The 26,781-nt window shown below is 30.6% G+C and overlaps 5 protein-coding genes across 5 annotated transcripts in view; 2 read left to right on the forward strand and 3 right to left on the reverse strand.

Moving 5' to 3' along the window:
• The first annotated feature begins 1,032 nt into the window (after positions 1 to 1,032).
• On the forward strand, positions 1,033 to 1,991 carry mRpL27 (mitochondrial ribosomal protein L27). Its single transcript, XM_011506095.1, has 3 exons — positions 1,033 to 1,128; positions 1,417 to 1,577; positions 1,750 to 1,991. Exons 1-3 carry the CDS (start codon positions 1,047 to 1,049, stop codon positions 1,951 to 1,953), a joined length of 447 nt encoding a protein of 148 aa, XP_011504397.1. The 5' UTR covers positions 1,033 to 1,046; the 3' UTR covers positions 1,954 to 1,991.
• On the reverse strand, positions 1,963 to 4,088 carry Tsen34 (tRNA splicing endonuclease subunit 34). The gene is made up of 6 exons (XM_011506094.1): positions 3,900 to 4,088; positions 3,165 to 3,260; positions 2,806 to 3,077; positions 2,526 to 2,736; positions 2,307 to 2,465; positions 1,963 to 2,232 (listed from the first exon to the last, which is right to left on the reverse strand). Exons 2-6 carry the CDS (start codon positions 3,226 to 3,228, stop codon positions 2,030 to 2,032), a joined length of 909 nt encoding a protein of 302 aa, XP_011504396.1. The 5' UTR covers positions 3,229 to 3,260; positions 3,900 to 4,088; the 3' UTR covers positions 1,963 to 2,029.
• Positions 4,089 to 6,425: 2,337 nt separating this feature from the next.
• On the forward strand, positions 6,426 to 18,899 carry Cep290 (Centrosomal protein 290kDa). Its single transcript, XM_011506427.1, has 21 exons — positions 6,426 to 6,487; positions 6,576 to 6,712; positions 7,676 to 7,920; positions 8,189 to 8,315; positions 8,386 to 8,576; positions 8,667 to 8,811; positions 9,187 to 9,418; positions 9,505 to 9,670; positions 9,843 to 9,983; positions 10,035 to 10,910; positions 11,176 to 11,473; positions 11,565 to 11,958; positions 12,608 to 13,037; positions 13,832 to 14,032; positions 14,770 to 14,956; positions 15,058 to 15,254; positions 15,389 to 15,536; positions 15,864 to 16,244; positions 16,852 to 17,018; positions 17,336 to 17,786; positions 18,810 to 18,899. Exons 1-21 carry the CDS (start codon positions 6,430 to 6,432, stop codon positions 18,879 to 18,881), a joined length of 5,244 nt encoding a protein of 1,747 aa, XP_011504729.1. The 5' UTR covers positions 6,426 to 6,429; the 3' UTR covers positions 18,882 to 18,899.
• Positions 18,900 to 19,184: 285 nt separating this feature from the next.
• On the reverse strand, positions 19,185 to 19,904 carry Eh (Eclosion hormone). Its single transcript, XM_011506097.1, has 3 exons — positions 19,851 to 19,904; positions 19,515 to 19,611; positions 19,185 to 19,390 (listed from the first exon to the last, which is right to left on the reverse strand). The coding sequence occupies exons 2-3, from the start codon at positions 19,597 to 19,599 to the stop codon at positions 19,224 to 19,226; spliced, it is 252 nt and encodes an 83-aa protein (XP_011504399.1). The 5' UTR covers positions 19,600 to 19,611; positions 19,851 to 19,904; the 3' UTR covers positions 19,185 to 19,223.
• Positions 19,905 to 21,259: 1,355 nt separating this feature from the next.
• The window catches only part of cysu (peroxidase homolog), a 21,835-nt gene continuing 16,313 nt past the window's right edge, over positions 21,260 to 26,781 (reverse strand). The window contains exons 11-16 of the mRNA XM_011506096.1: positions 26,521 to 26,648; positions 24,456 to 24,565; positions 24,095 to 24,187; positions 22,115 to 22,284; positions 21,924 to 22,032; positions 21,260 to 21,665 (exon numbers count right to left, since the gene is read on the reverse strand). Coding sequence (XP_011504398.1) covers positions 21,530 to 21,665; positions 21,924 to 22,032; positions 22,115 to 22,284; positions 24,095 to 24,187; positions 24,456 to 24,565; positions 26,521 to 26,648 — 746 coding nt within the window. The 3' untranslated portion in view covers positions 21,260 to 21,529. The remainder of the gene's footprint in view (positions 21,666 to 21,923; positions 22,033 to 22,114; positions 22,285 to 24,094; positions 24,188 to 24,455; positions 24,566 to 26,520; positions 26,649 to 26,781) is intronic.

The raw sequence follows: 26,781 nt of genomic DNA on the forward strand, positions 1-26,781 counted from the left end.
AGTCTTTTTTACTAGAAAAATTTCACTTCGAAAAGGGAATTCGAAATAGATTACGAATTTAAATATCGCTACTCTTGTTATATTGTCATCGTGATGTTACGCATCAATAACAAATGGATAATAGCATATTAGCATAAAAAATATATCATATGAAAAGAAACATAGTAGAACAAAGTATGTATAAGTAACGCATTAAAAGTTGTTAAAATTAATTCATCATCAAGGAAGTAAAATTACGTTAAGAAAATCAATTGTTATTCCATTTTATGAACATTGTTTTTAACGAATTATAACTATTAACATCAATGCTAATGAAAGCACCGGTAGAAATTATATTATTTACCATTTACATGATACTTTGAAATAATTTAATTTCTTTAAATATCCGCCAACAAAAACAAAGCAATTGTTAGAAGCCTTTATATACAAATATATTTTGAATTTTATAGTAAGATTGTAATATCGTTTTTTTTTTTATACCGATTATAATTACTTTTTTCCATCGGTGAAAGAAAATGTAAATGCTATTTTTGTCCGTAAATAATATAATAATAACACGGTACGGCTTTTTTCTTAGATTTTAATTCATATAAATTAATTAAATATATTCATAACAGGCAGTAAATTTCTTTTCGATATTCTTTTCAAATTCATTATTCTGCAATTGAATAATGAATTATAGATGAATAATGAATCATTATATGAATAATGAATCATTATATGAAAAATAATGAATTAATGAATTATATATATTCTATTTATTGGTATATCAAATATCTTAGCTGCTCGTTACAGGGTTCGTTAAACTCGTACTGATGTTTCCTTTTTTATCTTTATCCACAAATTTTATCATTCCTGCAAAGAAATATCAAATCACCAAATCAAACTGTTGGATATAGAAGGCAACTGCTGTATCGACTGTACGTATTCGTTTATCGGACTTATTCATTTCTAGTCGTAAAACTTTTTCATTTGTATACTTTCTCTTCTGTAATTAAATATGAGACAATTTACTTAAAACAAAAGAAAAAAGTTTTTACTTAAAAATGTCTTTATTATCGAATTTTGTTTCAACATCGTTTAATAATATTAATAAAGCGCTTGTGACACCGTCCACAGTTTTCATAGGTTAGTGAATTTACATTGTATATTTAAAAATTCTATGCGGAAGATTATTATTAAACTATATCAACACAGCAGCATTATTAAGTAACTAACTATTTCAAATACTAATTATGTATTACGTATATTTAGTTAAGGTCTCTGAATTCATATTTACATTTAATATATTTTTCTAGAAGAATAAACATTTATTTAATAGATGCTGTTTTAACATTTACATTATAATTTTTGTTGTTTTTTTTAGTTATTATGTAAATTAAGTGCTTTACTAATGAGCATAAATTTTTCTTGTAGATTTTTGTCGTTTTGCTTCAAAAAAGTCAGGAACGTCGACTCAAAATGCTGGAAATTCAAAACCAAAGCATAGAGGTTGGCTGAAACAGGATGGTCATATCGTTCGAACTGGAACTATTTTAGTTAAACAGCGTACTACACGATTTCATCCTGGACTTAATGTAACATATATATTTTTATATATTATTTCATTGACATATTATAATTGTTGCCTGTATATATAAAAATTTGAAATTTAAATGAACATCTTGTTGTTTATATTTAGTCTTATATACATTCGGAACAACTTGCAAGTAGAATGTCTTTTTGAAACTGTCATTATAAAATTTATAGGTTGGATTTGGAAGAAATGGAAACTTGTATGCGCTTCATCCAGGGAAAGTTATAATAACATGTGAAAAAGCAAATCTGAACTGGGAACACAAATGGGTTAGAAGAAATTATCGAGGGCGACAAGATCAAACTATATATAAAAAGTACTACAATGTTATACCCGAACCCGAACACAATCGCTTTAAATTGATTGATAAAGTTTAAGAAATGAATTTCTTTGTACTATATAGTTTATTGTATTTATAATGTTAATAAATTGTAAATTTTTGAAAGATTTTTGTTAGAACTCTCCCATCGATGAATCTGCCCATCTAGAGGAACAGTATTCGATGCGTTCACCATCTGTTGATAATGTTGCAAAAACCAAGGTTTTTCTTACATGGCTCCCAATACGACTTCCCGCAACAAGTTCCGTTACAGACATTTCTTCGTTCCTATTTTTACAGTGAATTAACAATTGAGAGTGAAACATAATGGGATCACCTGTAAATCGTTTTTATTTTTATTATGAAAAACCGAATGAAATATCCGTTATGTAATAATAATTTATAAATTACCCGGATATGCTAAAAAATCACAGCCAAACTTCTGCCCACTAGTTACGTAATAACCTTGTTCCCAAATATCTTTAAATACTTTATATTTCAGGGATTCTTCGTCGTTAGAAGGAAAAGACCAATTTTCTATCTTAATAATATCAGTGTGCCACGGAAATGCTAAAAAGTTTTTTGTTTTGTTTATACAGTTTTCAAATGTGGTAATATTCTAATATTTACCGGTATGCGTTTGTACTAGTGCATCGGTCATTTTTAATTTTGGTAGCTTGGACATTTCTTCCTCGATTAAAGCTTTTCTATCAACTTCTACATTATCTAATGCAGTTTTTGTTTCATCATCAAGAGGTTTTTTTAACTTCTTTTTCCTTGTATGCAATCCCAAGGTTTTTCTCTTTTTGCCTTCTATAATTTTATCCATTACAGATAATACCTAAATAATAATGTTAAGTAATTTACTTTACATGTACAAGCGACTTAAGCTGTTAAAGAATAAATATACCTGTATCCGCCTTTGATCGATTAAACATTCCTGTTGCTCCTCATACAATTTACTCCTATATTCTTCAAACTTTTTTTTTAAAGATTCACAAGGTGTTTCTTTTAGTACTGGATGCTGAATTAGCTGACATATGCCTTTTTCTAATAAAAGTTTCGCTTCTTCTGGAAGTAAAAGCATGGGCAAGCCAGAAAGAGTATCTTGTCTTGGTTTTTTTGCAATACATCCAATACATTCCCCAACTACTCTATGCTCCTGTCTTAATTTTAACCAATCTACAATTTAAGATAAGTTATAAAAAAAAAAGTCCGATATTATTGTTAATAATATTATTGTAAGTAAAAAAGATTAACAAGAAGTACCATCTGCACTCCAAACGAAGACTTCGGATCCAGATAATACTAAATTAATTTTTGAGTCATCCATTATGACAGAAAGTGTAGTCTAGAAAATTGTATCTTTAATACATTTTAATTGCATTAAACGAATTTAATAAATATCGTACATTAAGTTATAAGAAAGTAATAAATAAGTTACATAAATTGTTTCCACAATTTTTCAATTAACCTTTCAATATAGAAATTGGAATAATCCAAATTAGTATTATGAATTTAATATACATTATTACATAAATTATATCGTGATTGTGAATATAATAATTGAAGAAAAAAAATTTCTTGACATAATTTATAAATAAACAAATGAAAGTACAATGATAAACTATTCGTAAAACATGACAACATTGTTCAAATATTAATATACTTTATTAATTTACTTTTAAATTAAAACATTTAATTGTTCGTAAATATTCGAAGCTTTTTAAATATCATCTGCACAAGCACAACTGAAAATAAAAGAGAAACTCAATGTAAGTAATTAACAAATAGTAGTTGTAAAACAATAATGGCCGTGGATTACAATACCAAATAAAAGTAAACTTGACTAGTTAAATGTTTTCATTATATGCTTAACACATTAACCTTACAAAACCATTTCGCAAAATATTTGAGAAATGATTTTGAATATGCAATATGAGCAAATGGCAAATTCTAGAAGCAGACTATTGGTAAACATACGCATTAATCTTAATGACTAACCTTATCTTATCCACTTATCCAATTGCAAAAGTCGAAATTCAAATTGAAGTACAATGTTTAACTATCCAAATGGGAATTAAAATGATGGATCGAAGAATATGAGGGAGCATGAGGAATAAATGGCTGACAACTAAAATGGCAACCAAATAGGCTTAATCCCTCATTGTACGTGCCTACTGTTAAATTAAAATTCATTTGGATCATCAAGTATTACCTTCTCATTTAAATGTAAAAGCACACTCGTATGAAAGCATTAAGCACGACTTAACAATTGCATTTTTTGCTTAATCATTCATTTACTATATAATCTATATAATTCATAATACAATTATCCAAAGTGGATTATACGTCGAGGATTAATTGGGAGTTCCCAAGATCATTAAATGTATTGCAATATATATTATAATCGGCTGATTATTATAAAAATAATTGCATATTAATAATACAGATTATTCAGATTCTTGGTTAATAGTGATAATGTATTTCGTCAGATGTCGTAACCTGTCATTTTCCATAGACGAAGGCTTTGTTCCTCTTACTTGGCCGCACAATATCTTCGATTTCTCTCTCTCTCTCTCTCTCTCTCTCTCTCTCTCTCTCTCTCTGTTTAAATATTGAATTGAAGGGATTCGTGAGCGCTATAGTTTAATATGGGCAGTAAACTATACCATTCGTCGCTAGGTAATCCAATAAAATCATAACATTGACTACAAATCATATAGTAGACCTTTTCTTTAGATCTTGCTTTTATTAGATTTTTTTATTTGAGTATTTTTATCGTTGATTTCAGTTCTTTTTAAACAAGTGTAAGTAACGAAAATTATTCGAGTTAAAATATTAGCTTATAATGTTTTTATAATGTAATTGTATTGCAATTGTTGTGTATCAAGAAATAATAACGTGAACTAAATGGCAATTTTTAAGTAGCAATCACAAGTATATAATGTTTGCTTTGATTAAAAATATTTTCCCATCTAATTAATCGCTATTGAGATTACTTCTTTTCATATTATAATCCAGAATAAGCAATAAATGTAAATTAATTAATTTACGAAACTTTCATACAATTAATAAATAACACGGTAATACGAATAATGCTATTTCGAATAAAAAAATTATTTATATTACATACACAGTCACAGTGCGTACATAAATATAATTGTCTTTTTATATACTTCAATTTCAAATCAATATCATTCGAATCAACTCGAATGTCTTTATGTTTATTATATTTATGTACTTTATTTTACATTTCGTTGATTATTATTTCTATATCTTTAGGTGTAACATGAAATTAAAACGATTTGTCAACAACTGAAAATTTTTTGAAACGATTTTAAGAATGAAGAAGTTACGACGTTTTAAGTAAAATTTAAAGTAAAATTATTTCACAGCAATTCGCATTAAATTAGACTAATATTAATAATAAAGTGATAATTAAGAATAAATAATTTTATATATATTGTAGCTAAAATATAAAAATTTACACACCTAATTATGATAAATTTTATGTGAAACTAATATTGTAGAGAAATAAAAAATAAAAATTAATATTTTAGGTTGAAACTAAATTTGAATTGGAATAATCAATAATAATAAAAAAAGGACGATATTATTTTCAATTACAACATAATGGATAAATTAGTATTAAAAGAAATACACACGCGCGCGCGGACACTCACGCACTCACACACGCACACGCACGCACGCACTCACACGCACACACGCACGCACGTATGTGAGAGACTTTAAATATATAAAAAAGATTTTTTTCTATATAATTATATTATTAATATTGTTACAGTTTTCTTCCTTTCGAAAGAATTAATCATACATTTCAAATGAATAATACCATTTATTTTGTGCGCAATTTTATTGGTTAAGAGCTGAAAAACAAAACTGCCAATTAATAAAAAATAAATGACTGCTATAAATTAAATGTAATATTATAAAAATGTTTATTAGCGATAGTTCTACTATAAACATAGCGAATGAAATATTTTTATATAAGTTTTATACAGTAGAATATTCAGCTTTTATTAAATTTAGTTAATTTAGAATTCTCATATAAATACATTAATTTAAGAAGCAGTTTTTATAATTAAAATGGAAAGCTCAATCAAGAAGAAAAAGGATTTGATAAAGGGACGTTCTAACCCTGAATTAATTGTAAGTAAATTGTACGTTTTAAATTTCACTACATTGATAATAGGTAACGAATTAACGAAGGTGAAAATAACTTCTTTACAATTGTTGCCTATTTATAAATTACAACTTTGTTGTTATAAACTGTTATAAAACAAAAATATAAACAATATATATTTGTAACAAAGACAAAATGTAAATTTCTCATGGTGTATTTTATTTATTTAGCAAAAGTTTTAATTTGTGTAAATTATTTATAACTAGATTGTAAGTCTGTTTCTTTATGAGATTTCCAAATGTTTTATAGAGTATAGAGCATGTCAATACACAATTAAAAGGAAAACTGAAAATATTAACATCAGAAATGAAAGATGGCGTAAACAGAATGAATTCTCTGACATTAGAGCTGAACAGAATTCGAAATGATAATCAATTATTTAAGGGTTTGTTTTAATGGAATTTTAAAAACTTGCATTTTACATTCGTACAAAATATTTTCACTTACTTTATTCAGAAATATTTGTTTTGCAGTTCGATTTGCTGAACTAGAGCAAGAAAATGCTCTCCTCGTTTCTCAAATCGACGAAATGGTGAACGAGCAAACAGAAAGAGACGCTATTATTAATGAATTTGGAACAGCCGTTGAGACACGAATCACCGAATGGAAGGTACGGGATCTAAAGCAATATTATTATTATATTTTCAAAAATCTCAACGACGTATCAGCTTTTCATTATATTTAACTTTATACATAAAATATAATATAACAAGAATTTCTGATTTCTTCTGATACAAGTAAATATTCGTACTACTTGAAAATTTAGTATACTCGATAAGATGAAAAATTATTGTAAGTACTTTTTCAATAATGTATAATTTAATTTAATGAAAAGACCATAGTTTGTAAACTATGTTTAAAATTGTTTTATATAAATAGTAAAGCGAGAGCAAAGTTATATTGAAGATTTTTGCGCCATAAAAGCCATTTTTAAGTCATTGGTCTAATCAAATTCATAAGTTCTTATATTAAGTTTTGCTAGAAGCAATATGTTGCAAACCCTGAAAAAGTTGAACATTTCTATTTTAAAACTATATATTAAACTATTAAAATCTGTGCTTTTCCAGCAGATTTATTAATTTTGGCAACTAATAAAATCAACCTACAGCCCATTAAATTTAAAACGAAATTAATCATTATAATGTTATAATCTGTGTATTCTGAATTTACCAATATTTATAAATATAACCTTTTTATTATTACGATCTATTTTATAAGATAAAAACAATTTAATAAACGCTGCTTTTTAACATCTAGTACTTTCACCTAATTTATTGTGATAATTAGAAGCTAAAATGTTTCAATAAAAAATTGCATAGAAAAACAGTTTTCAAAAATATAATCTAGCCTATGTGCATAAAATATTCTTCGTGCGAATTAGTTTTCATTAATGCATGAAATCTTTTGTTCTTATCAAACTTATGATATCTTGAAAAATGAAAGAAAATTATAAAAAATTAAAAAAAAAAAAAATTTAATTATTAATTTTCTCCGTTAAATTGAATTAAATTATTGAATATTGAGGCCCATTATACTAATGCATCATCTTGATTTCTTATCAACTTAATTCCAGGATATTTTAGATGAAAAAGATGTTACTATTGCGAAACTCAAGGAGAATCTTTTATATTCGTCGTCCGATAAAATTACGAATGCTTCGGGTGACGAAAATAGTCGCATAAAGATCGAGCGATTGATCAAAGACATCAATCATCGGGATGAAATAATAGCTGAACTTCAAAACAAATTATCCGAGGCTGTGATTGAGTTAAACGAAAGCAGCTTATTGTTTGAGAAAGTTAAATCTGACCACAAAACGTAAATAGCTTGGGCAATACTGAAAATTTTTTTAAAACAATTTAAAATCACTTTTTAACATTATAAAAAGTATACACTATTTAATAGCTTGATGATTTCGTTAAAATTATATATCTAATTAAATTACATTTAATAAAATATTTTAAATTACACTATTATTCAATAAAATTTTTATAATTAAATTACATTCAATAAAAATGCAAATGAAAAATAAACGAGTGCATAAATATAAAGTGTGTATTTTCATAAAATTTCTTAGGAACGACAGTGTTAAGCAGGGTAGTAAAGATCGCCGTGAGATAAATAAAAAAATGCAAGAAGCAAGTAAAAAAGTAAGTGTTCTGGAAAATTTATTGGAACGCGCTGAGAATGATGCGAAAATTAAAAGTGAACAGGTACAAAGATAATTGAAAATTTCCTCCCAACAACATTACATTATAATATTTAATTATTATTTTTCTTCAGTTATGTGATGCGCTGGCAATTCTAAATAAATACGAGGATGAAAATACGAGTTTAACGGAATCACTTGGGGAAATTAAGGAACTAAAATTTCAAGTTAAAAAGAAGTGTAAACACATCGAGGACATGGTAGATATTATTAATAAGCTTGAGCTTGAAAATTCAAGATTCGAAGAAGTAATAATTATATTGCGGTCGGTAACAGGATAAATATTATATAATTTATATACTTTTCCATCAATTACTGAATTAGAAATAATTCAAAAAAAAATTATTTCTCGTAGAGATAAATTGGGAGTTACAAAACACGAAGAATCTTTAATAGAGGACTTGATTCTGCAGCGTCAAGAATCGCAGAAGGAAAAATTTAACGAAATGCAAAGGGAGAATAATCGACTGACTGGTGAAAATGCGGATTTAAAATTTCAGGTTGGATAAACGATCAAATATGATAAATGGAATTGATGAAGTTATTATCAGATCTCAAAAATATTTGCGCCCATATGAATACTCGTGATTCTTTAAATCATGGCAATTCTTAATAATGCAACATATTTTACAATCAATTTTACATAAATCCCTTCGGGTAGCCCAACAAGTAGTTTAATAAATTTATTGATAGTCGTACGATATAAGAAACAATTGAGTTTGCTTAATAATTTTGTGGTTCAAACGAAGGATAAAATCGAATAATGAATCGTTGAACGAACGAAAAAAATACAAATAATCACTATCGGTTACAAGACCATTTACTTTTTAAATATAGAATATGTATATAAATTTGCATATTTGATTGTTGTTTAGTTAAGAAAGGTGAAAGCAACGTTTAAAGAATCCTTGAAGAATAAGCTTAACGCAGCCAACGATGCGTCCAATGGCAATGATAATGTTGAACGACTAAGTAGCGATGTGAAATCGAAGCAAGAGCTAGCGGAATTGTATCGAATTAAAGAAAATGTCAAATGGGTTATCGAAGAGAACGAAGCTCTGAGACAGGGGATGCACGAAATATTAGACTGTATTCATAAACAAGATGGTAAATTGATAAATATATATGTTTGCAAATATTTCATCGTTAATTATCGTTAGCGTTTAATGCTTTATTAACTTCGAACATTTAAGGTAAAAGTGTTGTTACGATACAATCTCAAACGTTGGAAAATCTTTTGGAAGCCTTGGATGCACGACATTTGGCTGGTTGGTATCATCCGGCAATGAGGTTACAGGGACGCGTAAACTATTTACAAGGCAGCAATGCCGAATTAAGAGCACAACTTCAACAAATAAGGTTAAGACATGGATCAAACGACAGCACATTGTTAAACTTATTTTTTATTATTATCGATGAAATTTCTAAAAAAAAAAAAAAAAAAAAAAAAAAAAAGACGACGATACAATGAAGTTTGCCAAGATCTTCGTACAATGCTGAATAATGTATTTGTTAATTTATCATATTGTAGGAAAAATCAAATGCTATTTCAAGCAGACGTACAGTTGACAGTGGGTAGCGTCGAAGAAGGTGAATGCACTCAGCAAAGGCATTCCACGAGAAATATAACACCAGATGGTAAGATACGTATATCGATCTTCACTGTATTTGAGCAAGTTAGTAGCTTTGAGTAATTTTGTAAGCAGAATTGTATTTGTCGAAGCGCAGATTCGGGAAGAGCATCGGGAAAAGCAGTGGAAATAGACGATATACAAGAGACCGAGGGCTCTGAAAATACAAAATCATCCGAATCGGGTAGCGAGCTGGCTATGGATGACGAAGAATTTGGCAAATCGGAAGAAGTATACTCGATGACGAAAGAAGTAATTGCCCAAGAAGGTGATTTTAAGCAAGCGTTAACGGACTCCATAAAACATCAGAAGATCCTGGAATATCAATTAATGACCCTTCGCAAAAACCTAGCGAATTGTATTTCCCCGGAAATTTACAATGAACTGAGAGGGAAGTATTTGGAAACAAATATGCGGCTACGAGCAGCTTTTGAGAATAAGCTTGCAATAAGCGACATGGAAGGAGAGACCAAGGCGATTGAAGTTATGAGGAATAAAGTCATACAGGAGCAGCGAGACGAGTTAATTTCCGTGCATAAGCTATTATCGGAATTGACGATACAGCAGCCTGAAAATACATGGGGTGCAGAAAAGAAAATTGTGGAAAAGCTGGAGAGTCGTATCGTAGAATTGACAGTGGAGAACGATGCATTGCAAAAGTCCGCGGAAATAGCGCGTGAAGAGACTGTGATACATCGTGCCATCGATTCGACCGTTCTAACCGAATTTAATGATTTGCGACAGCGGATTTCGAAACTAGAGGCCAACGAGGAGCAAGAATTAAAGAAAACCGCACAAATTTCACTCGAGCTTGCGAATTACAAAGTAAAGGAAATTGGTCTGCGAGAAGAAAAGAAGCTTCTGGAAAATGAATTGCTAAGAATGCGAGACGAACTTGCGAATTCTCGAAAACGTCAGAGAAATAATGGAGAATTATGCGAAATGAATGACAAGCAAATCGATATCAAGTAAGAAAAACGTTTATCTTCGATTTAAAAAAAAAATATTAAGAAAAAGAAAAAGAAAAAGAAAAAGAAAAAAAAAAAAAAAAAGAAAAAAATCTCTCAATTTGTCTAATATACGATACAACGGGATAAATGCATAAAATGCCATTGATTGTTGGCTTGAAAGAAAAATGATGTGTACGCTTAATAAAGCAATTCTTCTTTTCAATTAATATCCTTTCAAGAATAATTAAACGTGAATAATTATTATAATGCTATTACATTACAGGGATTATATCGAAATAATAGATATTCTGCAACATCAGTATGCTGGCTCGACATCGCTCAGTGCCTGGGAAAGATACGAGGCTAATTCTAATCAGCTGAGGAACGATCAAAATGAAGTGAAAAAATTGATAATTAAAATAAACGATCAGAATGAAAATCTTAAGATTCAGCACGAAACGCTTGCAAGTAGATTGCAAATTGTTGAGCAATTGAAGGATATATTGGAGCAACAAATTGGCTCTAGCGACGTCCAAGATATTATGCAAAAGTTTACGAACGAAACAAAGCTAATACTCGCGGTATGCGTTACGTATTAAGAAAATCTACATTAATAACAGCTAATAACGCTGATAAATTTGCCAAAATAATACGTACCTTTGTTATTTTTAGGAATCTCAGTATAAAACAACGATAAATCAATTGGAAGAGGAGATGAAAATTGCCAATAAACGCCTGTCCGATTACGAGATTAAAGTAGCATCGATGGAGCAAGAAATAAATAAAGCGCAAAAAATTTGGACCGTCCAAAAGATTTCGAGTATTAAGCGACCTCTTACCCTAGATAAAATAATCGAGACAGACGCGAGAATCGATGGAAATGCCAGGTGTAAACAAACGGAAACCAAATCTTCGCAGACTCGAGTGAACATGCATTCGGTCGAGGTGCAGTGTATGCCTTGTGAATCGACAAGCATCAATGTCCCAGACGACGTAGAAAAAGATGTAGACGACAGTGAAATCGTCACGATAATTCGAGAAAGTAGCGAGGAAACATTGCTCAAAGGTACAGCTTCGATTGCTATTAAACAATACGTCGTCTATCTTATAATTTGGAAAAATCGGAAAATCGACTGAAAAAGTTTGAATTCTAATTAAACTCTCAGATACAATAAAATGCGGTAAATACAATTTCATTTATTTACACTAGCCAATATGAAGAATTTTTACAACCTTTTGAAACCAGTACGTGCGATTATCCAAATATACGCGCTCCAAAGACAACTGATATAAGAAAGCGCTTAGGTATTATCCGTTTAGAAGATGAGCTCGCTTTCCGTGATAAAAGCGGAAAGTTTTTAGGGCAATAATCAAGCGAGTCGAGCGACGAATGCCCTTTCTCGAGTCTCCTGTTATTTACGCAACGCCTCTAATTAAATTCAGAGTCATCTATCGTCACATTAGATGTTAATCTAGCCGTTACCTAGTTTAGTACTACGAGATGCATCGAGCAGTAAATACGATAGGTATTGAGGGGAGAGTTAAGGCTTTAACCGACAATCCGATAGATAAACTCCCTTGAGTACTTTAGGCCCGTCGGCCCGGGACACCCATCACTCTACCAAAGCCTTACGCGAGAAATCCGAAAAACAGGAGCAAACTAAAAAAAAGAAAAAAATGATATAAGAAACAAATGATGATGAACCTCCCAACAGGTAGACTGGCGTTGCTGCAGGAACAGTTGGGCCAGGCACTAAACCTGGCCTCGGAACGCTCGATCGCCCTCTCCAAGTGCGAGTCCCAGTTGGCGGAGTACAACACGAGGAATGCCACCCTAGTGAAGCTGCTGGATGAGAGGAGCAACGCTATGGTCGCCGACCACGTTGAGGTACTTGCGGAACTCTCCAAGGCCGAGGAGATTCGGAGATCCGGGCCGACGAGCCAAGAGGCCCTCCAATCGACCGTCAATAGCCTGCGTAAAATTGTCGAGCAAAAGGAAGAGACGATCGCTCGGTACCAGAACCTTTTGAAGGAGGATCGTGATATACACAATGAGGATGCGACCAGACTACACGAGGAGATTAAGTGCCTGAAGAAGCAGATCTCCGTGTCACGACCAGCCACTCGTGACGACGATAACGCGCTGTACGCATAATTCCCATACCCGCTCTCTGTCCTGGGCCGCCACGCCCAGCTCATCCCAGCCATTGATTTGGCTTTTCGTTCGGCTCCAAGATCCATGTTCTATCGCGTAAAGTAGCATAAGCATATAGCATTCCCTAATAGAAAAATCTAATTTGAAAGGATATTTAGGAAAACGTAGGGATCGCGTGATAGCAAAAACTGAGCTGCATAATTAAGTCGAACGGTTAAAGTCGTAAAAAAAATTTTCTCGCTAATGTACATTTGGATGCTTTTTTTTTATTTTCATGATAATAGCTGAGATTACAAACCATCAAAGTAGTATTGTAATAATGCTTCTTACGTACGGATTTATTAAATCTCCATCAGTAGTAATATTTGCTCGAGTCGGTAGTCCTAGTTTCTTTGCTTTCGAAAGTCGTGGAAAGCCGCTGAAACGAATGAAATTAATACAATAAATAGATAAGCTTTAAATCCCTGCACAATGGCAATGTATAAAAAGCTTTTAATAAGTATGCCGAATAAATAATCGAATGGTACATTACTTTTAATAGTGCATTTGTAGTGAAGCAATTACATCTTAGGTATAGGAATGGTATGCGCGGCATCTTTATACCAATTCGTTTGAATACATTAAACTTTTTCTTAGAAAATCTTTCATTGCAATTCCTCAACGACAATATTAAACTCTGAATCGCGTAATACCTTAAAGTTTCGTCCTGGAGTCCTGGAGTCACCCTTGCAACGATAATACAGCACACTGATATAAGAATGTTCCTTTGACCTCTCAACTGCAGAATTGCGAATTCCGAGTACTCGGAGAAGGACTGGACTACCGTGGAGCTGGTGAAGAGCGAGAGAAAATCAGAGGAGGCGTCTATCCTGAGGGAGAGAGTCTCCAGACTGGAAACGGAATTGAGTATAAGCGGTGAGCTGGCGGATAGGTGGCATCGATTGGCCGACGATAGATTGAGACACATGGATAGTACGAGAGAGAGGTTTGTTTCGACGACGATAGATGCGACGACGATTGTCAGTTAAATTAACCAGGCGTCATCTTTTACTTCTTTTAGCACGAATAGCCTTATTACTTGAGTGCAATAAAACAAAAAAAAAACAAAAAAAAACAAAAAAAAAACAAAAAAAAAAACAAAAAAAAAACAAAAAAAAATACAAATTTCTTATGTAGGGATATTTCTATAGGCTTGTGTGTGCCTGCATTATATATTCGTATACGTGGATGTATTTACACAGATAGCCCTTATCTATACTAAACTGTAAATTATAATTTTTGCATAATATTAGACATTACGATGTTAAAATCTTTAAATACTTTAGCCAAATCTATTCTATTCTTAGGTACATCCGTGTATTTATATTCCAGGCTCAAATCAAGAAATAGAAAAAACAAATTTCTAAAATTAGAATTTAAACCTGAAATTTATGCTATACGTGCACTTAATTATTATTATTGTTATTTAATTTTTAATAAAAGTCATGAAATACATAGGTCTTTATCACATTTATTTTACAAATTAATAGGATAAAAATAAAGGAATAAGAATATGAAAGTAACGATTAAGTAATAATCGATCATAGAAAACTGACTGTTTCATAAACATTGGACATCATAAATTTTTAGTAAATTTAAGCGGACGAAAAGAAATAAATTGATACTGGCATGTTTTAATATTATCTATTAATTTATATACTAAATTTTCGATCGACGAAACAGATTAGAGGATCAGCATAAAGAAGAAATTGACAGTTATCGAATGGAATTGAATAAGCGAGAGAGTGAAATAGATGAATTACGACGTCAGTTATTAGAAAGTCGTCGTGCATTTACTACAAAAACCGAAGTTCTATCATTTATGAAGACACTTCAAATAAAAGATAATCGTTTAGCCGATGAAATCGAAGTAAATCACTTTTATAGTTTAAAGAATAATTTTTTTTTTCGTTTTTGTTTTGTTAATACATTAATTGCTATAATATTGCTTTTTTCTTTATTTCCGTACAGAATGAACTCGAAGAGCACATGGTAATTTCCTCTAAGCAAATTCCTATGACGCGCGATGGCGAGGATCCGCGACATCTCGAATTTGAACAATCGTCAACCCAATTAGATAATTTACGAAAGCAGGTGCAAATATTAATGGAGAGAGAGAAATCATATAAAAGTAATATTACTGAATTGCAACAGCTTCTAAGTCGAAAGTACGTATTATAATCTTAATAATAATCGAGTTCAACGTGAATAAAATGTAAAAATAGTGGTAAAAGGAATATAAATTTGTAGAAGAAAAAATATGGCAATAAATTATTTGGTTCTGTTTTTCTCAATAATTCAGATATATGGCTAGTAAGAGTCAGGAGAAAAAGGTATCGCGGCGTGAAATGCAACTTGAGCGAAAGGTGAAAGAGCTGGAAAAAGAGCTAAGTGAAGCCAGGGAAATGTTAGACCGGCATTTCATGATGCAACAAGCAAAGAGAGTCAAGGTAACAAATTTTTTTAAAAAAAAAAAAAATCTCAATCTACATTCTACAGCTCTAACGTACTTACTTAATATAAATACAATTCTTAATTGCTACTTTTATTGCTTATTTAACAATAATATAGCAGTATTATTGTAATAAGTTGTTTAATAAAGAGACGATAGTCCACGTTATCGTGCAATTACAAATTTATTTTAAAAAAACTAATAATAATAATAATAATAATATTAAATGTTATAACGAACAAATATCTTGCCACAATTATCGTAAGGAGAAAAATTTCTTCTACTTCTTATCGGTTATTACACGAAATATTTCCTATATCAACAGACAGCCGAAGATTTAGGTTTATGGGAAAAATTAAAAAAATGGCAACAGACAGCTGAAAAGCTGAAGGAAAAATTGAAAGAGAAATCGGACGAGTGTCAAAGATTGCAAAACAATTATGAAAAATTGCGGAATCTCATATCGTGCATTGAGCGAGAAAAGTGGTTCCTTAAAGGAAAGTACAGAAACGAAAGTATAGCAATACCTGCCTGGATGCCGCCACCCGATCTATCACAAAATCATGTTATTATTATAGAAGACTTGCAGAGAGAATGTCAGGAATTAAGGGAACGCGTTAAAGAATTGGTCGATCGTTTGAATTATCAAGACAATGAGAAAAGTGACGATAATGAAAATATGATATCTCCTTCCGATGGTATCGAGGTTTGTACCATTCGCTTATCTAAGACTGCAGCATATATTAAGATTTTATCTAATGATAAATTTAACGTTATCGAGCTTGCGATATTAATATCCTTATACATTTAGATTATATGCAAATAAAGTTTCGATTTATTATCTATAAGTTTTTTTTTTTTTTTTTTTAATATACGGTTAAGTAGGTAAATACATCAGCAGGTAAAATATTTAAACTTTAATAGGATATTTCATAATAGTAGGGTAAATTGGAATTAATCTATGGATATTAATTCTCATCATCCTAGGTGAATAATCTTTTCTTTTTCCATTTGTAACTGTTCTCTTTTTCAAAATGTACGTATTAAGTAATTAATTATAAGTACAAGTATTACGAAATATAATTTCTACACAGCATTTCAAAAGTGTGGCAATTCACTTTGTTGTATTAATAAAATTATGTATGATGCAAATGAATTAAGTTTTAAGAAAAGGCCGAGTCGCAAAGTGAAAGCTAAGATTATCTATAATTAAAGCCTTATTTCAAAAACTGAGTAATTGAATAATTTTTCGTAATAGGACTAAAAGTAAAAAAAGCAACGAATGTTTAATATTATATAATGATTGATCGAAGGTGGAGGAATATTCAAATAATGAATTGAAAAGACTGAGCGATGTCGATGAAGTATTGGAAAAGGAGAATCTTAGATTAGAAGCGGAAAACTTTGAGCTGAATTTAGAGCTTGAACGGGCCAACTTGAATTTGCCAAGGTACCAAGATAAGATACAGCACTTAGAAAAGTAAGGGAAACGGCAACATATGTATGTTAATAAATAAATTAATATATAAATATAAATGTATGTATACGTTCACGATATATATATATATATATATATATATATATATATATACATATACATATATGGGAACGTGTATGTAGATGTATAGTTATATAAAAATATATCGATATTTATTGTGTTCGTATATGTGATACGAGTTGCTTTTATTATAGCATGCCTGAAACATCGCTAATCGATGCCAGTAATAAGCAAGCTTCATGAATATAGTGTAGTTAGAGTGGGATGAAAAATAAAAATTTTAAAATATGAATACGCAGGTACATAGAATTGCTAAAGTCGGAAAAGTCAATAGAGCCGTGTTACACGTCGGGCCCGACGAAGTGCGACAGCAACAACCAGCGCACGAAAAATGAGCTCGAGCGAACGGTTCTCGCCCTGAAGAATCTCGTCGAGAAGCTCCAACAAGACAACAAGACGCTGCGCCAATCGTTTTCCAAGGAGGAAGTGGAATCGTGCCGCGACTGTCGCTACGTAAGGGCCGAGTGGGAGCAAAGCGAGCGCCGCGTCAGGGTCTTGGAGTCGGAGCTCGAGCTCGCGGAGAAGAGGATGAGATTGGCGGAGGAGGCGGCACTCGAGAGATCGAGTGACGATGGTTCCGAGGAGGCGGCCATCCTCAGGGAACAGCTCACCCGTAAATCCGAGCTGCTGCTCAAGGTCAAGGACCTACTCGCCAAGGCCGCCCTCAACGAAAAGGCCCTGCGCCAGCGGGTGAGTCATCCCCTGCTCGTCCCAGACTCCTTTTGTTTCTGTAGCTTAAAGTTTATTTGCCGGTGCTTGGGAGGCTGAGCGATCATTTACTTTTTTATTGACAGTAGCAGCATTTTATGCTTTCTCACTTTCTTTATACGTCTCGGGGATAAGGTGCAATTTGCAGTATTCACATGATGATTTGAGAAACCAAGAGCTAATGAATCGATGTATTTTATACTTTTACCACAATTCAGACGCTCGGGATATAAACATTAGACATATGCAAATGCTTCGCTTCACACTGCTTAATGGCAAGATAATTCGCGAAGCTTACGCGGACGCGACAATGAAACATTAAAGCTAAATTCAATTTATCGTACGCAACGCGCAAATTCAGATATTAAAAATTTCGAGTATTTTTAAAGTAAGGTAATTTACGATTCTAAATATACTATTGTGTGTTGCTAAAGATTGTCAATTACCTAAGGAACTTTGTACTTCAAATGTTAAGACGCTTTTAGTCTTATATTAACGCCCAATAACTTTAAATAAAAGATTTTCCGTATGAGGGTGTTTCACATAATAATTTGCTTATCCACGAATATTTAAATAAAGCAATTTTTTTATTATGCCTTTTAATAATGACAACATTTACAGTATTGTGCTTTCTCAATTGACATCAATAGCTTAAAACTATTTATGCATATATTTATATATTTTATAGATAACTGAGATTAAATTAAACTGATTGTTTTACTTTGTGCGCTTCGATCGTTAAAGTTCATTCTTTTTGTAAAATCACACTGATGTTAAACGGTAATACATAACACTTCGAAAATTTCTTCTCGCAGCACTTGCAATTTAAAAAATTTCTATTTCAACATATTGAACGGACAGAATATCAATCCATCAATCCTTAATATTTCAATATATTTGACAAATATAATCATTAATTAATAATCATTAATTGGAAATACACGTTGAATACATATTGAAGTGAAATTAAATGTAAAATGCACATATTTTTATTTAAATTTGCAGATACAACAACTTGAATTCAAACAAACGCTTTCTATTATACCAGAATATGGATCATCGCTAGAGATGACGTAAAACTATTTTCTTACAAGTCGGCGCTCAATATTTTTTATTATAAATATAATATAATTAAATTAACATTTTGTACAAAGTATATAGGTATTTTTTAAATAAGTATTTTTAAATAATTGTATTGTAATGTATAATAAAATGTTTGATTATGAACTTTCATGAGAAACCGAGTCTAATCAATAGATTTTTATTTGCACAGAAAATTGAAAGGCATCTTTGCACATTGACATTAAAATTAGTAATACGTGATAAAAAGAGAAATAAAAACATTAAAATAAAAAAAAAAACGCACACTTATTACTTTGTATAAGTACCCTTGGACGGGTAATTATTGTCCTTGCTATTTCATTGAACCTCGTTTAAGTTGGTGATGAAAGGAGCTAACGAGTCGGGATCCTCGACGTCCGGAGTCATCTTCCCTTTAAATTTCACGCAATATTCATCACAGAGTTGTACGTCGAAATAGATGCCCAGAAACTTTTTACATTGCGAGCAATTGCGAAAACACGTACCTACAATAAAGCAATTAGAGTGATTTTAATAAAGGTACATTTCTTCTTCTTTTTTCTTTTTTTTTTGTTCTTTTTTGCTTGGCACAATCGACACTAATTTTAATGTATCGAGTATCATACATACCAATTGAAGGATGAGCAACAATTATCGTAATGAAAACAACGTAAATCATGAGTGAAGTAAGGAAGAGACGCTTTGTGAAAATCATAACTGTATCTATCTAGAAATAGAAATGTTAATCTCACTTATAAATACAAACACTTTTATACCTTCATAATTGAAGTTATATTTAAATTTAGCAAAAAAAACATAAAGAGATTATTCACACTAATGACATTCAATTAAATAACATTCTTTCACTAAAAGTTTTGATTTAGCACTTTCTCCAGTATTACAAAATATTTAATAATGTTGACGAAAAATCTGGAAAAATTAAAAATTATAATAATTACTACTTACGAGTAAATAAACAAATATCTACAGCTAGTGGCAGCACGTCTTTTCAAACTAAAAATGATACCACTAACGATTCAAAGAGAATTTATATAGGCTTTTGTCTTACCAAGGGAGCAATGGTTTCTTTCGCGTAATAGTCTCCAGGAGCGATTCCTTTCGCACTAATTAAATTTGATTTGCGAAAAAGCAAAAAAAAAAAAAGTACGGGAAAAAGCTTTAATAAATATAAGACATAGTGATTTATCTGAAATATGATATTATTATCTTGAAAATTATTATATATATTATATATATATATATATATATATATATATATATATATATATTTAGAATATTGAATAATAAGTACGCTTATATTATAAATAAATAAAAAAATTTCAGCATACACAAAAATACCAATAATTATATATATATATATATATATATATATATATATATTTATTAATATTCGTTTTAGAGATACAAGGTGTATTGAATGGATAAATGCATATAATTTAATCTGAAATTCTTTGTATTCTTTTCATTTAATAATAGCAATGGTACAAAGAACATATAGAAAATGCCTCTAAAAAATCCCTCGATGCTATTCTTAATCTTTGTGTATTAAGTACTTACGGTAGTTCGTCTTCACAGTAGTTGCATCAGACAATGCAAGTACTAAATATTATATTATCGTAAAAAAAAATGTTATAGGTAAGTGGATATCGATTTATAAATAAGAAAGCTATACAATGCATAAAGATTAACGATGATTAACTATGACAATGAAATAAAAACATACCCAGTTATCGCATTTTCAAAATCGATAACTCTTACACAACCAGTAACTTTTCTCTTTTTATAAAATAGATTTAAGTATAACTACTTTTTTAATCAACTTATCTCATAACCATGACGCAATAGTTTCATTTCGACGAGAATATTTCTTAGTTACGTAGAGATTATATATAACCAGCCAATATGAATATTTAAATCGTATGCGTGAAAGATTATTATTTTGAAATTAATTCTATTTTAAAAATCTGTCACATGTTGCATTGATAAAAATAAAGCAAAAGTAATAATTTTTAATAAATGAAACATAAAATAAAAATATTCATATTTATAAGGTTCACATAATTGCGCATAGGAAAATATTTATCTTGCTTATTATAGTTTTGCTATAGATAAAAATGTTACAAACTCACTGATACTGAACAAGAGATACATAATTATAACAATATTTTATATTACTATTACATTACACTATTTATTGTTACTGCATCATCAGCTTAATGATCAATAAATAATTTAAATATAAACTTAAAAAAATAACAAATAATAATAATAATAATAATAATAATAATAATAATAATGATAATATAATGAATTGTCATAATGAATATAGAATTCAATCGTTATAATTAGGTTCCTCTTGGCATTGCTGTATTAAGCTTTTCCCAATCACGTGCACAAATTTTTCCATAGTTATCTGCCCTTAGGCTCTACAAGATGAATATATATGTCATGCGAATAAATGCTTCATGGTACGTTTTTACATCAGAAAGTCTCCCAACGATTAACAAACAGCGATTGAAATTCACGATTGTAATTCAATAACGCTGAGTGGCGTTGAGTAATTTGTAAATCGTCGAAACACTTACTTATGTTGTCTTTTATCATTAATAAATGTTTGAGTAACTTCATTTCACTAGTTGCCCGTATTGTCGAGAATAAGGATTCGCAAACTGCGGAGTGTAAACATGATGGGGGTACTCGGCCCATTTGCTGAAATCAATGCTCGGAAGGATTCCACTTTTACATGGCACTCGAGGATTACTGAAACAACGGACAATAATACATAAGATTTTAATTAGTAAGGCAGTGGCACATTTTTCATTAAAATTATCGAAATCATCTAATTATCCCGGCCCTCTCGCTCGCCATTAATCACGTATTCTTTTCGCCCGTACATGATATTTATTGTAATAATCATAAAATGAAATAATTAATTAATCAATACATAAATAAATACGCGTGATGCAAAGAGAGCACGTAAATTGATAAAATGTCTTTCAAGATAGCGTATGTTCTTACACTTCGTGGTCAGGTAAAACCATTGGATAAATTTGTATCGTATCGATTAAATCCGTATTGTCACAGATAACTCTGGCTAATTTCGTTTTCCTAATCTCCTGCAACTGATCTGCAATAACAAACAAACGGTGTTGAAGATTTTGTTAAGAATTTCTTTTCTAATTCATTGATTAAGTAATAGCGATACTTACCAGGAGTAAAGGAGGATGGTTGATTAGGAAGCTCGTACCAGAAGCGATCACCGCGCCTGGAATTGCTGAATTGCGTGGCAATGATACACGCAAAAGTTGGTCCTAGCATACTTTGGGGCAGAGGCCTTTCGGAAACTCCCCCGGACCAAAGATCAACATCGGCTGGTTGCCTAGAACGTTTTGCAAGAAATACAATTTACCGATTTAGAAATATGTTGTCCACCTCGTTATTTGGAAAGTTTGATGAAAATGTCTTGATAAAATTATCAAATCAATTTTAAATTAACTATTTAACATTGTCGTAAATAGCATCCCTAATACATATACTTACAACGACAGTCACAATTATTTTCGTTTGTCGTGAGTATCATTGATCTAGAATAATTCTTATAATTACGTGCTTTTTACACGCTATTAATTAAAACTAAAAATTGTATTATCCAATCATCTATTTTCTATTCATTCGGACATTTATTAATCGAGTGAAGCTCCTTCGTTCGCACCATTTCCATTTTCATTCATTCTACAAACATACATACATACATACATACACGGATACACATAATGATAGGATGTAAAATTATGTATGTGTTCGATTTGAATTTTTCGATTTTCTCGACAGCTCTATGAATTATTAAGATCTTTCTCTGATAAATTAATCATGTATAAATAATATTATATAATATATAAATAAATAATTCCTTTAACAAAACTTCATTTAAATGTAAATTTTTTTTCTTTACATATGTCTGCATAATTGAATAAATGAATAATTAAAGTTAAACGTGACTAATTCGTGATCTTAGAAAATCTTATTAATTGTCGAACATATAATTAAATGTATTTCCAACGACAATATTTATTCGGTTATCTAACATCTAATTATTAAACACACAGTTTTAAGATTAATATTTAAGTGATTATTAATTAAAATAATTATTAAACTCATTTCTATACATATGTTTTTGTCAAATTTTTATGAAACAAATAGAATTCACATTTAATTTAGCATCAATATAAAAGATTACATTTTTTTTTAATAAATAAGTAAATGAAAAAAGTTACGTAGTAGAAGAAAAATAGATATATACAAATGATAATAACAAAAGATAATATTATTAAATACACTTCTAATATGCATTAGAGACGTTAATTTTTTTTCCCCCAATAAATACACTTACCGACCATTACAATCCTAATTTTATTTAGAAATTCCAAATATTACTTCTTTTTTTTACACAAAATTTCTATATACCTTTTCATTTATTAAAATTATATAAGAAATTGATGAAAGAAGAAGAAGAAGAAGAAGAGGAGGAAGAAGAAGAAGAAGAAGACGAAGAAGAAGAAGAAGAAGAAAAACAACAATGTAATATTCGCATTAACCGCTTATATACCCATCAAGAATTTTATAAAGTATTGAAAATTAAATTTTTTTCGATGTTTTACAGGATTCCATTTGACAGAATACATGTAAAATTCATCCAATAAATATAAATATAAATATAAATACCCTATACAATAAACTATAAATAAACTATAAATATATTATAATAACAAAATATAATAGAGATGTCGATAAAATCATTCGTCTCGGCTTGATGCATTAAGAATAAAATACCAGGATGATATTTAAAAAAAAAAAAAAAAAAAAAAAAAAAAAAAAAATTACCAACCTAAAAATTCAAGCTCAAGAATGTCATGTTCTAACGAAAGTTCCCCCTCCCCTTCCTTCCTTCCTTCCCACCATCGCATTGAAACCCTCAATACCGTGCACTCAGCACAAGCTCGTAAAATTTTCAACATAAATATTCCCTGCCAATTAAGAAATCCCTTCCCCATAAGTATCGCTAATTTTAAAGTGCGCAGTCAAATAAAATGTCATAACAGCTCCATCGAACGCAAAGCGCCAACGCCGCTGGCCAACCTCCCTCCCAATCTATTATCGCCCAAGCATTTACTAAAGCCAAGTGAACTCACTCGAAAATGGACATGTAACGACGCACCGTCTCGTTAGGCATCGAGCCGAAGAGCTCCTCGAAGGTGTCGGCCCAAGGCAGACCGCAATATTTCCTGAAATGGAAAGTTACGTGTGAGAAAAGCCGGTCGATCGCGGATCACCTCCGCCATAATCATCTCGGCACCGTCACCATCGCCACGTTACCGCCGCCACCACCACCACAGCACCACCACCACCACCACCACCACCACCGTCACCACATCCCCGTCTCATCCTCCTCCTTCTCTTCCCATCACCCATTCCCTATAGGGTTATCCCCATCCGTGCACAAGCAACATCACCCGATGAAAAGTTGTCGCGCTTTGCCCCGGTCGGACGAACCTGAATTCCATGTATCCGGGAATGCCAAACTCGCGGCCCCGCTGCATATTGAAGGAGACCAGATCCATGCCGTGTTTGGCGCCAACTTTCTTGAAAAGGTGATTGGTGACCTACGGCGCGAAAACAGGAGCGCGCTTAAACATTGTGATGCTTATTATGAAACTCTTTGTGAAATTGGCGCGCGTTTTAAGTTTTCGCGTGTTTTCGCGCCTCGACACGATACCCTCACATCATTAGGGTTGCGCGTCGAACACTTTTCCCTCATTGTCTCACCCACCCCTTCCCCATTGTCTAGCACAGTGCAATCTTTGGTATGACTAATACGATGTTTACATACATATTTACATGCGCACTCTGTATGTGTGAATAATTTAATGATGACTCGCTCTATCGATATTTCTAGGCAGCTTATGATGTGCCGATTTATGGCATAATAATGTGCAACATATATATATATATCAAATAATATGGAGCTATGAATGAGGTGGAATTTTATGCTCGGCAATGAAAATTGTTGCATGATAATTAAAAATTTCATTTTCACTAAACTATATGTAAAACGGTGGTGGAGAAATTCTTAATGGCAATTGTTCAACGTTCCAAAGGTTAACAAAGTTTAACCTATAATGATAATTCACGCAATGTCGACATTATCTTATATTTTAATTCTTTAACGAGCAAAATCTTAGATCTAGATGAATTCGCGCTCCACAATGTTTAATAATTGTATTTAATTTCAAATTCTGATATTAGAGGGAGAAGAAAATTAAAAAAGTTTTTTAATATCATCGAGTAACAACTTTTCTTTTTCACCCAATTAAATAAATAGATTGTCTGTATTTTTCATTGAAATAAATTAGCGAATTTAGGTCGTAATTATAGGTTCGATATTTTTCTAGAAACCTAATTTAAACTTTAACGCTACGTCCCAAATCTTGGGTCTGCAACTGTTGAAATGCATTTCATTGCCCATTATCCTGCAGCTCTGCTCAATTCGAATTACTTTACTTTGCAGTAAATATAAAACTGAACCAACAAACCGTACTAATAATCCTTTTTCATTTCATTCTAGGTTAATGGGACGAGAAAAAATGAAGTTTTTAAGAATATTAAACCTTTTAAAAGCTTATCTTCGAAAATTTCACAATTTGGAAACGGACGGAAATTAAGATAAAAAAAAGAATTACTTTAGATAAATCGTTACGCAATTTGCATGTGCCTGTAATTGTTTAAAAATATAACATAACAAATGAGAACATTCGGAATTCAAAGCAAATAGTGTCACTATTCCCTTTCATAATTACTCGCTAAATCACCTGCCTTCGTTTCATAATAATGGCTTTGCAAAAGCTTCACCATTATTTCACTATTATTTCTAAAACATAGACAAAGTTATATTTACTACAAATTTTACCACCTTTTATATGTAAATTCTTAAGAAATATCTATGAAAATGAGTTTTATCAAATAGTTTAATTTCGATGAAAAAGCAAAAATATGAAAAATACTAGTGGAAAACAATTGAGCTTAATTTATGCCTTTTTTTCTGTCAATTATTCATTAAATTAATATTATCGATGAACCGTTCGTTCGTTCGTTCGTTCGTTCGTTCGTTCGTTCGTTCGTTCGTTCGTTCGTTCATTTTGTAAACTTTACTTTATTAATTTTGTCGATACGAAGAAAGAATAATGTAATATCACAATGGTTAAACAACAACAACAACAACAACAAAATGTCAATTTTCAAACACAATCAAAGTATCCGTTAATATGTAATATTGAATTAAATTTTTCAATTAATTATAAGAAATATTATATATATATATATATATATATATATATATATATATATATATATATATATATATATATATATATATATATATATATATATATATATATATATATATATATATATATATATATATATATATATATATATATATATATATATATATATATATATATATATATATATATATATATATATATATATATATATATATATATATATATATATATATATATATATATATATATATATATATATATATATATCTATTCACCTCTTGCGTTATGGAATCGTCCATCGCTTGGGAGACTTGATTCATCAAACCCATTAAGTATTCGTCAAAAACACCTGCTCTGTACAAATCGAATGGTCGTCTAATAAGGTCAGACAAACGTTTCGATGCTGTAACGAGAAATAATACTTTCCATTAATTTAAAATTCGTCCTGTTTATTTCTTTTTTTTTCTTTTTTTTTTTTTTTTTTTTTTTTTTTTTTTTTTTTTTTTTTTTTTTTTTTTTTTTTTTATTTTTTTTTC

Source organism: Ceratosolen solmsi, unplaced genomic scaffold, assembly GCF_000503995.2.
Source record: "Ceratosolen solmsi marchali unplaced genomic scaffold, CerSol_1.0 scaffold7, whole genome shotgun sequence".
Taxonomy (NCBI): domain Eukaryota; kingdom Metazoa; phylum Arthropoda; class Insecta; order Hymenoptera; family Agaonidae; genus Ceratosolen; species Ceratosolen solmsi.

Excerpts from the sequence above, each read along its gene's own strand:
- mRpL27 (XM_011506095.1), top strand. The coding sequence starts at position 1,047 with ATGTCTTTATTATCGAATTTTGTTTCAACATCGTTTAATAATATTAAT. Across the intron at positions 1,129-1,416 it reads ACCGTCCACAGTTTTCATAG|ATTTTTGTCGTTTTGCTTCA; the intron begins GTTAGTGAATTT and ends TTTTTCTTGTAG. Across the intron at positions 1,578-1,749 it reads GATTTCATCCTGGACTTAAT|GTTGGATTTGGAAGAAATGG; the intron begins GTAACATATATA and ends TAAAATTTATAG.
- Tsen34 (XM_011506094.1), bottom strand. The coding sequence starts at position 3,228 with ATGGATGACTCAAAAATTAATTTAGTATTATCTGGATCCGAAGTCTTC. Across the intron at positions 3,078-3,164 it reads CTTCGTTTGGAGTGCAGATG|ATTGGTTAAAATTAAGACAG; the intron begins GTACTTCTTGTT and ends CTTAAATTGTAG. Across the intron at positions 2,466-2,525 it reads ACTAGTACAAACGCATACCG|CATTTCCGTGGCACACTGAT; the intron begins GTAAATATTAGA and ends AAAACTTTTTAG.
- Cep290 (XM_011506427.1), top strand. The coding sequence starts at position 6,430 with ATGAATTCTCTGACATTAGAGCTGAACAGAATTCGAAATGATAATCAA. Across the intron at positions 8,577-8,666 it reads GAAGTAATAATTATATTGCG|AGATAAATTGGGAGTTACAA; the intron begins GTCGGTAACAGG and ends TATTTCTCGTAG. Across the intron at positions 16,245-16,851 it reads CTCCTTCCGATGGTATCGAG|GTGGAGGAATATTCAAATAA; the intron begins GTTTGTACCATT and ends GATTGATCGAAG.
- Eh (XM_011506097.1), bottom strand. The coding sequence starts at position 19,599 with ATGATTTTCACAAAGCGTCTCTTCCTTACTTCACTCATGATTTACGTT. Across the intron at positions 19,391-19,514 it reads TGTTGCTCATCCTTCAATTG|GTACGTGTTTTCGCAATTGC; the intron begins GTATGTATGATA and ends GCTTTATTGTAG.